The 13,119-nt window shown below is 44.5% G+C and overlaps 2 protein-coding genes across 3 annotated transcripts in view; one reads left to right on the top strand and one right to left on the bottom strand.

The window, feature by feature from the left end:
* The window catches only part of LOC8039910 (dual specificity protein phosphatase 8), a 165,952-nt gene that overhangs the window by 27,935 nt on the left and 124,898 nt on the right, over positions 1-13,119 (bottom strand). The window lies entirely within an intron of this gene.
* On the top strand, positions 8,777-11,022 carry LOC8039912 (cleavage and polyadenylation specificity factor subunit 5). Its single transcript, XM_029970168.4, has one exon. It carries the CDS (start codon positions 8,908-8,910, stop codon positions 9,607-9,609), a length of 702 nt encoding a protein of 233 aa, XP_029826028.1. The 5' UTR covers positions 8,777-8,907; the 3' UTR covers positions 9,610-11,022.

The following is a 13,119-nucleotide window of genomic DNA, read 5'->3' as shown; positions in this document are numbered from 1 at the left end:
CTCTTTTCTAATACACCTTTTTCAAAAATGAATACCGTCGGGGGATCCACACCGCAGCATAGGTTTCGCTGTACTACTAATGGCGGTCATAAAACGTCATTGGGCTCCGCCGACGAGAGAGACACTATATAAGCTACACTTCAGAGTAATGGCACTCGAGCCATCTCGTTGCTTAACAGACACTTTTTTGTTGTTGTTGTATTTTTTCACTAATAGTTAGGCAATGTAAAGAAATGGTCTCGTAATAACTGATGATGATACACTTTATGAAACACGCAAAGTAAAAAAAACTTTCTACGCAATGACAAAATGGGTAACAACAAACTGGACTTCCTTGATGATATGCTGGCTGTGCAATTATAATTAGACAGAATGAAACAAACGGCATTATTTTGAATTAGTGGTTCAAGAGCTTTACACAGAACGGCATGGTTAGTACCCTAAGTGGAGGCTGCATATTCTAATTTAGACTATACAAGAGCGTTATAAAGAAGAAGTTTTAAGTTGACTGGGACCGTTCTGAAGTTACATCGTAGGTATCCTAACATGCGGCCAACATTGGCGATTGTTATATAGATATGAGGTTTCCAGGTTAAAGTTGACGAACACCTAGATAATGGTACGAGTTTACGGATTCAAGTTGAATGCCGGTCAGTGTATGTGCTCAAGGGCGCGCGCCTTGCCGGGAAACCCGCGTTAGTTTGCATTTTTTAGGGTTTAGTTTCATATGCCATTTTTTGCACCAAAGAGTAAATTAAATCAGCCTGCAAGAGGCATTCATCGTCATCATCGTGAACTTCTCGATAAATCACACAATCATCTGCATATTAATGCATGAAGAAAGAAAGAACACAACTTGGTAAATCATTACTAAATATTAGATAAAGAAGCGGGCCTAAAACCAAACCTTGCGGCATGCCCGATACCACATCAGTCAGAGAAGAATTATTGCCATTTAGAGTTACATATTGAGAGTGGTTGGTAAGAAAGCGTTCCAGCCAGTTTAACAAATAAGGATCTAGGTTTAATGACGAAAAATTGAGAAAAATACAGTCAGCCTGATAGATTTGTCCAGTACATATAGCATGCAAAGAATGGGTGAAATGAAGCAGCTGCATTTCACAAGAAAATGAGCGACGCTGGGCATGGGCGAAAAAAGAATTTTATTCTAGGTAAATTAAAAATATGAAAGTACAGTATGTGCTCCACGTTTTTGCAGGGAATACTCAGTCCTTTTCCACAGCTGACCCCAGGAAACCATCGGATAATCCTAGCCACCGATTATCTAACACAATACGCCGAGACAAGCCCTTCCATCAGGAAATGCAGTGGAAGTTGCTGAGTTGTTTGTTCAATCCATCGCCCTCGGGCACGGTGCCCCCGAAGTATTGATCACAGACCGAGAGTCGTCGTTTCTGGCACGGCTAACTCGAGAGATCCTCCGGCTCAGCCACACCAGCCATCGTCGAACGACGGCGTACCATCTGCAGGCGAACGGCTGACGGAACGACAAAACAAGACCATCGCTGGCATGATCACCACGTACGTCGACGTGAAGCGCAAAACGTGGGACGAGGTCTTACCCTACGTCACGCTTGCCTACAACACTGCGATTCAAGAGGCCACTGGAGAAACACCTTTCCAGCTGGTACATGGTTGGAAAGTAACGACCATGCTGGACGCGATGCTGCCTCACGAACCAGCTGACTATGGGAGCAACAATGTTCAGGTGGTTGCTCGACAGGTCTAAGAAGTTTGCCAGCTCACCCGACTCTAGATTCAAGAACAGCAATGTGTCGACACTGGCCACTATAACTTTCGTCATCGGTACATTCCCTTCCAGCCTGAAGACAGGGTGTGAGTGTAGACACGCATTTGTCGCCATGGCTTCGACAAGGAACTGTTGAAACAGTACTTCGGACCATACAAGGTATTTCGTCGCCTCAAGGAGCTCGACTGTGAAGTCGTGCTTGACGTAATCCACAAATCATCCCGACGCCGATTACGACACGAGGTGGTTCACGTCGTTCGGCTCAAGCCGTTCTACACTCGATAGGACTGCGGACTTTTCGTGCTCCAGAGGACTTTTTAGATTATCCGTTCTTTAGTTTTGTTTTGTGCTGCATCAGAGCGATGCACTTTAAAGGGGGGAGTAATGCCGCGTGTGCAGCTAGCTAAGTAGGCAGTGCGCTTGGCTCCCATGTAGATGGCCGGGGTTCAAATTCCACCACCGCTTGTCGCTTTTTCTTTCTTTATGTCAGTAAAAGATTCGAGAAGGTTGGAGAACTGTCTAGCTTGTTCATGTTCAGAATGTATAGTTCAACAAGGATTGAGGCAGAATGTTCTAGGCTCTTAGGGAAGGCTCGAAAGAAGCCGCACCACGCCGTACGGAGTGAGTCTCACCCCTGCGCTCGATCCTGCTGTTACGACGCCATCGACGCCTGTGACGCTAGCCTTTTTCTATTTTGTTTTGGGCACAAGTTCACCCTAATAAACGTCTAGTTTCCTCCAGTCATTCGCTGCCTCATCAATTGTCATTCGTCACAATATTTAAAAAAATATGGAGTTCTGTTTTCTATCTTTTTACCAAAGATATACTATAATGTGAAAATTACAAGCAGCAAATTCTTTCGAAGTTAAAATCTTTGCACTTTTAACCCCAAAACAATTATTTACATTTGGCAGTCTTAGATCAAAAATTTATTTTTTAAAATTTCTTTTGCACGTGCAGGCTGGGTTGCACAGGTATCCACCACTGGTCATCATTTTTAAAAATAGCCGGGGGCGAGCAAGGGTACAGACGAGCTACACTCATTTTAAACAGTTTGGGGACAGGTCTAAGTGGATCAGCGAGGCTCACCCAAAATGATTAAGGGGTTGAACCACTGATCTCTATTAGCCCCGAGAAGTTCACGTGGCGCCCCCTTACAGCAAACCGGGGTGACGTCACGGCAAGGAGAGAAATTTTTCCCTGCTCGCCCTGTGGAGGCTGTGACGACGCTAGCTGTCGGCACGCTCATTTTTATTTAATATTTTCTTGGCGCGTTTTTCGTGGGAAGTGTAAATTTTTATATGTGCCTTTATTGAGGTATGGGCCTGTAGCTACAGGCGTAACTTCAACCAACATATTAAGCATTGTTGACAGGGCAGGCAACGCATGAATCGCAGCTGGTATATGGAAATAAAGAAATATGGCCACAATTGCAGGAGCATCACTATGGATTTGTATCTCACACAATAAATGCTGCTGATGGTCTGAATGAATTGGCAGGTTATGTATACTTTATTTTTTTGCATCTCTGTTTTTAAACAAGATCGCCGAAGCAGAAAAGCTGCATGCTGCACGAGCAACATGCTAAATACAGTCTGGGCCATGGGGAGAGAATCGTAAGTAAGACAGCCCAAGTGCAGGGGCAAAGTAAAAAAAACAAAAAAAAACAAAAACAAGGAACATTTATTATATACATTGCTCGCATTTGACCTCTGCTGGATTCGGATAGTATTTCAATGGACTACACGGGTGGTATCTGTGGACTTGTTTATATCAAACCTCAAGTAATGTATAACAAACGTAAGCGAAGGTGTCCAGCTCGTTTTTAGTCCCTTAAGCCCTAAAATTGAGATTTTACTTAAATCGAATTGTCGTGAATCTAAAATACCAAAAGCTTTCCTCACGCAGACTGTCGCCCTTCACAGGTTCCACATTTTCTGCTACTAGTGCTGCATCTACCACTGGACAGACGTTTGAATCCTTGCTTTTACTCCTGTTTTCCTCTGTTGTCAGAGAGTCCAGCTGTAGGGAGTTTGTAGGAATTGGAAATGACAATTCAGACTAAACGGTGTATTTTCCGAATACCCAAGGCTGGAATAAAAATGTCAGGAAAAAGTATAAACATTCCAAATTAAGGCACTATTGCCTTATTTTGGGTAGTTCAATACATATTATACAGGTAACTGGGGGCAATTCGGCCGTTTTTGCTGCTACCATACAAACTAATTTCCAGTAATTGTGCATCTTCTAAGAAATATGCCTGCATATGTGTATAAACCAAATAATTAATTCACGAAGAAGCTTCATTTATGTAAAACAACCCTGTTCCATGAGCACTTCAAAGATAATCAGACACAGGGCCTTTAAAACATCTGCGAACCAGCGCATGGAAAGGGCAGCCCAAAGTCAGGGTCGCGAGGTAATTTGCCGACCACCCAAAGGCCCACGATATAAATTTCACTTCAAATGCCTCGAAAGCGGGATGTAATATCGTCCTAAATCATGAACATGCAAAGAAAAGAATTCCAGCATCTGAAATACTTGCGCCACCGCTTCACCGATCCCTCGCAAAATTGCCTTGTGTCGTGTGGACAGACTGGGAGGTTCATCGGCGGAATTGCTTCCGCTGATAGCTTTCGGGATTTCTAACCCTATTTTAAAGTTAAAAGGGACAAGCAGGCTTATAAAAAGTACGGAACCACGTCAATATCGGCCTAACTCAACGTCTTGCACACCGGGTAAAAGAAGTCCAACTCCTCGAAGAGCTTGCGGCACACAACATCAAACCAGGAAACCGGTGCTGGGAAGCGAGCCGATGCGAGATCGCGGAGCGGAGTCAGCGGAGTCATCCCCCTGACGTCACGGTACACCTCACCCAATCAGGGCGCGGCGACCGCAGCGACGCTTCTGTTCGCTCTCAAGGCTAATTGCAGTAGGCTGGATCGCGGATCGGGAGCCCGTCGGTGTCGCCACCGGCGGCCATTGCTTGACACCAGGCAATACACGCAAGTTTATGGGAGAAACGCACAAAAGTAAAAATATTGAAGCATGTATGCTGTGCTCAGACGTGAGTAATTTATGGTGGGCTGCAAGCCTCATGTCGGGTGTTTGGAGATCGAATGGGTATTTGTCAAACGTTCGAATGCCGATTAAAAAAATCAAACGTACCAGAGCACCTACGGCTGAGCTGGCAAGCTTGATCTCGTAGTAGAGTAAGCAAAGGAACTTGTGGTCAATAAGACCGTCCTCGGGGAAGCCCAGACGTTGATGAATGACAAAGAAGTTCCATCTCGACAACGGCCTTCCGGGAGTGAGCGAATTCCACGTAGCAAAGCCTTCGAGCTTGTCGTCTGCTAAACCCAACTCAACAAAACCACCACCAACTTCCAGTAACTCTAGGTAACTCTCGCCTCATTGAGCTGCAGTACGGCGGAGTCACTCTCGAACACAAAATATTTATTTATAAGAACGGCGAGGTCTGTCAGTTTTAATCCTAGTGCGCAAGCTACTCGACGGGCTTATCGAAAAGCATCCATAAAGTTTCAGTGCCGCAAACAGCTTGGAAACGGGGGAAACGGCACTTTTTCTCATTCTTCCCATAGAGTCCTATGCATTGACTAGTGTCAATCAATGGCCGCCGGTGGCGACACTCGGCCCCAGCTGCCGAGGCTGCTGTCCAGCCTATTACAATAGAGATCAGCGGGTTGAACTGTCACACTGTTCTTGCTTCCTAGCAACATTTTAACAAATTTGGCAACTTTTTTTGCAAACTAAAAAAAAAATTTTTGTAAAACGTTTAGTTGGTAGTTAAAATATAAAAACCAAAACCATGAAAAACCTAAACAAAATTTATCTCATAAACATAAAGGTCCCTTCACACCCTTGCATTTCATTACGACCGACTCAGACAAGACCGGTTTTTAAGGCTCTTACGACGGCTTATGGCCGGCTGCGCAGCAATGCAGCTGGTCATAAGCCGTCACAAAGGCTTCAAAGCTTAAAAACCGATCTTGTCTCAGTTTGTCATACCTAAACACAAGTGTGTGAATGGGCCTTAACTCGAACCGTAACTGAACCATTATTATTTTCAGTTTGGGTCCCTGGTGATATCTATTTCTTTTTACAAACTAAGTTATGTGTAGGCATAAGAGCTAGCACCGTGCTGAAAACAAGACCACTGCTAAAAGCAACCTTGAAATACCTTCGGTACGGTAGACAAAAAATGAAAGGCATTACGGCGGCCCCCAGTGCTTTTAAAAGTCAACAACTATCCAAAAATCAAAATTGTGATTTGCTATTCGCTTCGAGATCGAACCGTGTCGCCACCGTACGGCCGAAATTGGAAACGTGCGAAAGCGGGGACGCCGCCGTGCGTCGTCTGCTACGGGCGCACGCTCAGAAGCATGGATCTCGACGACGCAAGCCCGTTTCCGGCTGAGCTTGACATTCCTTATTAAATGCTTTATGTTTTTGTTGCCGTTTCTTCTTACTAAAGGTTGTGTTGTATCGTTTCCCGTGCGTAGAAATTCAGCAAAGCGATTATTACTAAGTCGGAAGCTTCCATAATCTTTGTGTGTTGGTTTGTATACAATCGCCGGTCCCACATATTTTTGTTATCTCGCACAAACCGTGGCTTTCATAAAGCATTGAATGTTGAGTGGGTCTGTGGTTTGATTAGAAAAGTAACCCGACTGTTCGCTATCCTTTAATAGACTAACCAATCAATAAATTCGTATGTTGATTTTTTGCCGGTCATATTGCGTGAAAGACATTAAAACTACACATTTTTTACTGGTTTTGCTATGTCATAAATGGCATACTGCATTCCCATTCCAAACTTCACGTTGAGTCCTACATAAATATGTACACGGGAAGCCTTTTAAAATGAATTTTTTTAAAGTTATTATTTAAACAATATAATCACCCTCGGCGAAATGACAAGCACGCTGAAGTGGTTTACCGTGCAAGCCTGTGTCACAAAAGAAATAGAGACGTCAAAAATATTAATGCAGACATTTTTTACTCCTTGTTGACTTTCTCCAGCACAAGACTCCAATTAACTGGAAAAAAATGCAATTAAAGCATTACTTGAATAATCTGAAAGTTAATCGATGAACTGTCCAGTCCCGATGTACGTTAGGTGAGGGCGGAGGGTGATCGGAAAGTCTCGTGAAGGTCGCTAGCCCTCATCAGTAAAAGAGTATCACTGCGGTTGATGCTGTCTGTGCTGTGGTGCGCGTCGTGTGTTTGGGTTGCAAAGTCTACCGTGTTTGAATACAAGATTATTTAGCCAGTAATTCATAGTATTAGCCTTTCGACATCTGCGGCGCTCACCAAGAAAACTGAAGCGGGTGAACCCACACTACCGAGAAAAGCATTTAATAACAGGAACATTGCTGCGTTGCTCGGTTACACTCTTTTATTACAGTCCCGGCAGATATATTAGAACAGTTTGTTTCACTTGTTTCAGTTGTCCTGCCAACTGTGCAGTTTGCAGATCTTAAAGAGACACTCTCTCCTCATCGCAACGCATTCGATTTTTCAGACTCCAAAAAACTTGCCCGCACTATGGCACAGTAAAAGGGCAGAGGAACTTAATAGCATGGTAATTTCCAATACAGCGCCAACTTATCTTCATTCTAAATATTTATATTACTGCAAGAGCTAGAAGTTAAAAAAACAAAGCACAGAGGCTGCGAGTTCACAGCCCACAATACCAGTATTATGTTATCTGGGTTGGAATTTATTATTTTTTTTTTAATTCCCACGTTGATGAACCGATACATCCATTTTAAAAGAAACAAATATTTAACATAAATATTCCAGTTCAGCCAGAGACAGGCATCAGTCGTGGTGATCCATGCTCTCCAACGTCTGCATAGAGCAGACGACGCACACACAGAAGCGATTATACAAATTTAGGCCGCACGGTGGCAACACGATTTGATCTTCACTGAAGCACCGAACAGTACCGCATCCTTTTCCGATAGAATTGTTTTCCCACCGATAGTATGCGACAAAATAAACGCAAGAATCTACGCCGTCTCGCGCGCAAACGTGGAGAGCCTATGGGGCGGCCGTTCTCCTATCCCCGCTTTGATGATGATGATAGCGCGACCGTAGCGCCACCTCTAGGTCGATCTCGAGGCCAATACATAGGTATCATAGAATGAATTTTTAGATGGAAAAAATTGGGATTTTACTAGTCGCATATTATTTAATGTGCCAAAATAAAAGTAGTATACACGTGTGTAGTATTTGTTTCCCCGCATCCCTACCGAGCCCAGTCACGTGATTTCAAAATCCCTCTCCTAGGTACTGCGGCTAACTTTAACCGCAGTTAGCGCTTCGAGCAAACGGGCCCAGGTGTCGAACAAATAAAAATCTTCTACAGCTCCGCACGTGGTGCGATGGCAGCCAAATTGGAAGGCCATAGATGGGCATACATGGGCAGATTACAACTCAATCACTTGAGTGAGCTTCAAGGGACCCAAAGAAATAGTTCACTTAACTGAAAGTTCACTAAACTGAACATATGCACTAGACTAGAACATGGAACAGCATACATCGCGTCAAAAGTGTGAAATGCAATTTATGGAGTCATACAAAGTGCATAACAGTTACGTTGCAGCCTTTCTCATTCAAACAAAAATTTATTTGCATTGGCGCTTACAAAGCTGGGGCAGCTGTATTTACGAGCTTGCCGATATTTTAGAATCGTAATTAATAATAATAAAAATAATAATAATGTTTTATTCTGTTTATAAAGAAAACCGGATAACAGAGAAAAGGCTTTTACCCATACTATAAAGGCTCGCTGTACCCTAAAATAGTAAAACGAGGCAGTGTCAAGTGAGCCATGCAACTCACACACTATTACTTCATTTTCCACCAACATCGCTAACGCATTAATCGATATTAAAACAAAGCGACCAGGGGCGCTACTGCGCAATGCCGGAGCAAGCGGGGCAGCAGACGAACTCGCCGAGCCATCCTTGCGCCGAGCGCCCGCCAGGCCTAGCGAGCCGCAGCGGCCGGCAGCGGCGCCAGCGTCGCCCGCGTCGCAGCTTGCATTGTCCACCGAGGCCGCAAGCCGCGCGAAGCCGAAGCCGGAAACTGCGGCGACGACGACCAAAATGGCGACTCGTATCTCGCGCACGGGCTCGGCCGGCTGGCCCAAAAGCGCTCCGCAGCGGCCGTACTCGGGCAAGTACATGGGTTCGGCCTCGACGAACGTGCTGAGCGTCACGCTCAACCGCACCGTCAACCTGTACCCGCTGACCAACTACACGTTCGGCACCAAGGAGGCGCAGTACGAGCGCGACAGCTCGGTGCCCGCCCGCTTCCAGCGGATGCGCGAGGAGTTCGAGAAGATGGGCATGCGGCGATCCGTCGAGGGCGTGCTGCTCGTGCACGAGCACGGCCTGCCACACGTGCTCCTGCTCCAGCTGGGCACCACCTTCTTCAAGCTGCCCGGCGGCGAGCTGAACCCGGGCGAGGACGAGGCCGAGGGCCTCAAGCGGCTCATGACCGAGGTGCTCGGCAGGCAGGACGGCGTCAAGCAGGACTGGCTCATCGAGGACACCGTGGGCAACTGGTGGCGGCCAAACTTCGAGCCCCCGCAGTACCCGTACGTGCCGCCGCACATCACGGCGCCCAAGGAACACAAGATGCTGCACCTGGTCCAGCTCCCCGAGAAGGCCCTCTTCGCCGTGCCCAAGAACTACAAGCTGGTGGCCGCGCCGCTCTTCGAGCTCTACGACAACGCTCAAGGGTACGGACCCATCATCTCCAGTCTGCCGCAGGCGCTGAGCAGATTCAACTTCATCTACCTGTGAACGCCGCCAAAGCCCGTCAACGCGTCCCTTTGAAGAAATTAAAGAATCCATCCCGAACTTCGGACGATTGTGCATGCTTGCGACAAAGTTCTCTGGTTCTAACGTAAATAGCATCCAGTTGGCTTCTTGGAGGTCGGATTGGTGCTCGACGAACGTCGAACATAAGCTAGCGAAGAGGCGTTGTAACTTCGGAAGAAGACGGGTTCTGGGCAGCCTGTTATTTTGGGGCGGTTTCAGATGTTTGTTTTTCGAAATGTTTCAGTTTATATTTTGTGTTTTTGTGCCGTAGTACTGCTCAGGAATGAAATTGCCTCACTGAAACGTGCCCTTCAACTTACTGATTTGTAACAACCAAAACAATCAGAAAAAAAAAAAAAAATTGCATTTGCCGTTAAAAAAACAAGACGAGAATTTACCAAACAAGGATCAAATATGCCCTCCTTCAAACCGATATTGAGACTTTGTGTGTTGTGTTGTCCTTCGTATTTTCCCCAGTCTTGGGGGTTTGTCTTAAATTACTGCATTTTCCTGTATATAACCCCCACTTTTCGGAAGTTTCTAAGTAAAAACTAGAGTATAAGACGCACCGCCAAAAATTGTGAAAAAAAAGTGTGTCTTATGTATGAGACTCATCGTACAAGACGCACCCACCACTTTTCTCAAGTCTTTAAGTAAAAATTTGTATATAAGACGCACAGCCGAAAATTTTGGTAAAAAAAGTGTGTCTTACACACTGGAAAATACGGTATGTTAAATCTTTGCCACATCGTTTCTGCCCTAACTTTTTGTTCAATATCAACATTTCTGTCATAAATTCCTCGTGTGGAGTTTTAAATTCTGCCTACTTCTTTTGGACGTGCATTCCAGCTGCATCAGTTTTATATCCTAGCAGAAGAAACTTGTGTGAAACCATATTTGCAAAGAGTTTTGCCTCTGGCAGTGGTTCTACTGGTTTACATAACGTGTTTTCCACTGTTTGTATATTTAGCTTGCCCTGCTCCATAAACACTTCATCCTTGAAATTTCACTAGGACAAAACTAAATGTCTGCAAAATTTTGTGACCCTGCCTTCAGCTGCAAATTTCCGAGACCTAATTCACGCATGCTTTCTCACTCAAAGGCGTGTGGGCAAAGCACCACACAGCACCAACAAGAGATCTCCAGTTGTTCTTAAGTTTTTCTCGCAAATAAAGAGCTATCATCAAAATTACTATTGTGGCGGAATGCGCTCATTTAAAGGGCAACTTGCATAACAAAATTTGGGCTTTGTCAATGTTTAAACAAACTGCTAAAATGCACAAACATCACATTTGCCCCGACAGTGTCGTGCAGTCTACATCGTCACTTTTGCCATTGCTGCACACAGGTTGTTGGACGGCAGCAAACGGGCCAATAAACACATGTCTTGTCAAATCTGCCTCATAAATTTTCTTTACTTGATCTAGCAAAGGCTACTTGGAGGCTCTAGCAGCATTTGCATCAAGGCTGAGCAGTATCACGATAGTAGTACCTTAAAGGTACCTTTCGGTATCCGTATTTCTGTATCAAAATACATTTAAAAAATGTACTTGTAACTCGGTACTAAAATACATTTACAGTGTATCGCTTCTATCGCGATACTCTAGCGGGCTTAGGTGTCTCGTCACATTTGTTGTCGAAAATTAACTGTTGGGCTTCTACGATAAACTGAGCCCCCTTGGGGTGCAAGAGGTCCCAAATTTTATACTAGCATAAACCTGCCACTTTACTCCCTTGGGAGCTGCCGTCCTGATGCAATAGGGGTTTCGGTACTACTGAATACTGATACGAAAGCCCAATATATCGCCACCACTCTTCAAAAGCAGCCTTACAAAGTACAGGGAGTTCCCGAGAAAAGAGAACAGTGTTTTCCGGGCTGGATAGATAAACCTCGCATTGCAGAAAGCTCAAACTCCAGCAAACTGACACTAGTGGTTGGGATACAGTGGCAATCAGTTCATCGAATGATGTTTCATCGACAGATCGTGTTATCGACATGCAATGTTTCATCGACAAATCGTTTCACTGAGAGCTCAGATTAGCTTTTTTTTCTGTAATGAGCTTCATAAGACTATCGCCGCAAAGCAGCATGTACGGGTCGGCCAGGTAGACCAACATTTTTGTAATGAGCCGTCGCAGGTGGTCGCTGCGAAGCAGCATGAAAGGAGGCGGGGAGCGGAGTTAACATGCACCCCAGTGATACACGCATGACGAAATATCCCTACAATGTGCAATTCGCGTAACGAGTGTCAATGAGACGTTTGCGTTGACAAAACCTGTGTTCATGAAAAGTTGTCCACGAAACGTAATTCCACGAAACGATAGGGCCCCGTCGGGATAGGACACGAAAGTTTGAGAACAGGACATTACCTGGACCAAAAGACAATTGAGAAGAAGCTGAGCTAGTTGATTATACATTGGGAAGAACCAGCCGACCATACAATTATCTTCTCTTTTTCTATCTCCTCTCATTTGTATGAATGTTTGTATAATTGTATGTTCTGCTGGTTCTTCCCAGAAAAACTCCATTTTTCTATGGGCCGATGTCCACCTAAGTCTAATATCGTTAAAACAAGAATGATGCCTGTGGGATTTATATTAGCGAAAAACACTTGCCAGCAAGAAAGAGAATAGTTTTCTTTCTTCCTGACAAGTGTCTTTTACTAATATAAATCTCACGAACGTTCACAATATCATTTCGCATTTTGACGATATTAGGCTTAGGTGGACGTGGGCTCAAAGAAATTTCCTCTTCCTCAATTATCTTATGATCCAGGTAACGTCATGTTCTCAAAGTTTCCTGTCCTATCGCAACTGCTAGCGTCACATTCTCACGAAGCACATTCTTTCTGCTTTCTGCAATGCATAGTTGATTTACCCAGGCCGAGAAACACAGTTCTTTTTTTCGGGAACTCCCTGTACTTCAGGTAGCACCCGGTGTACTTTTTACTTTACTGGAAGTACATAACCCCTAATTTCCTTTGTACTTTACTTCAAGTACTTTTTGTGTACTTTACCCTTTGTTGGGTAAAGCACATCTAAAAAGTACTTGAAGTAAAGTACAAAGTAAGTGAGGGGATATGTACTTCAAGTAGTAAGTATGCAGGGTGCAATGTACTTGAACTAAAGTATTATAAACACAATGTACTTTCAAAGTAAAGTCAAGTGGATGAAGTCGCTGCCAAACTAGTTAACACAATCAACTTATAAGGCACTTACTTGTATCCGTCTTGCAGCCGCCAGTACTTCACTCGAAGAAATGACCAGATGACGTCTCAAAAAATGATAGCGCGTTTTCACATGACGAATGCGCCGTTTACAATACGCCATTTGAACGATATGATGCATCGAAGTGATGTGTCGTCTGGACATGTGTCTGGTGAGAGTACAATATCCCCACCAATACTACTTCAGAGTTGACAAAGCACAATTTTGAAATGCAAATTTAGCAAGATCAAAGTTGGGAAACATACTTTGAAGACGGGAGTCTGA

The sequence above is a fragment of the Ixodes scapularis genome, unplaced genomic scaffold (assembly GCF_016920785.2).
Source record: "Ixodes scapularis isolate PalLabHiFi unplaced genomic scaffold, ASM1692078v2 PGA_scaffold4__175_contigs__length_147842914, whole genome shotgun sequence".
In the NCBI taxonomy this organism is placed as follows: domain Eukaryota; kingdom Metazoa; phylum Arthropoda; class Arachnida; order Ixodida; family Ixodidae; genus Ixodes; species Ixodes scapularis.
This window is presented reverse-complemented; position numbering and strand designations above follow the sequence as displayed.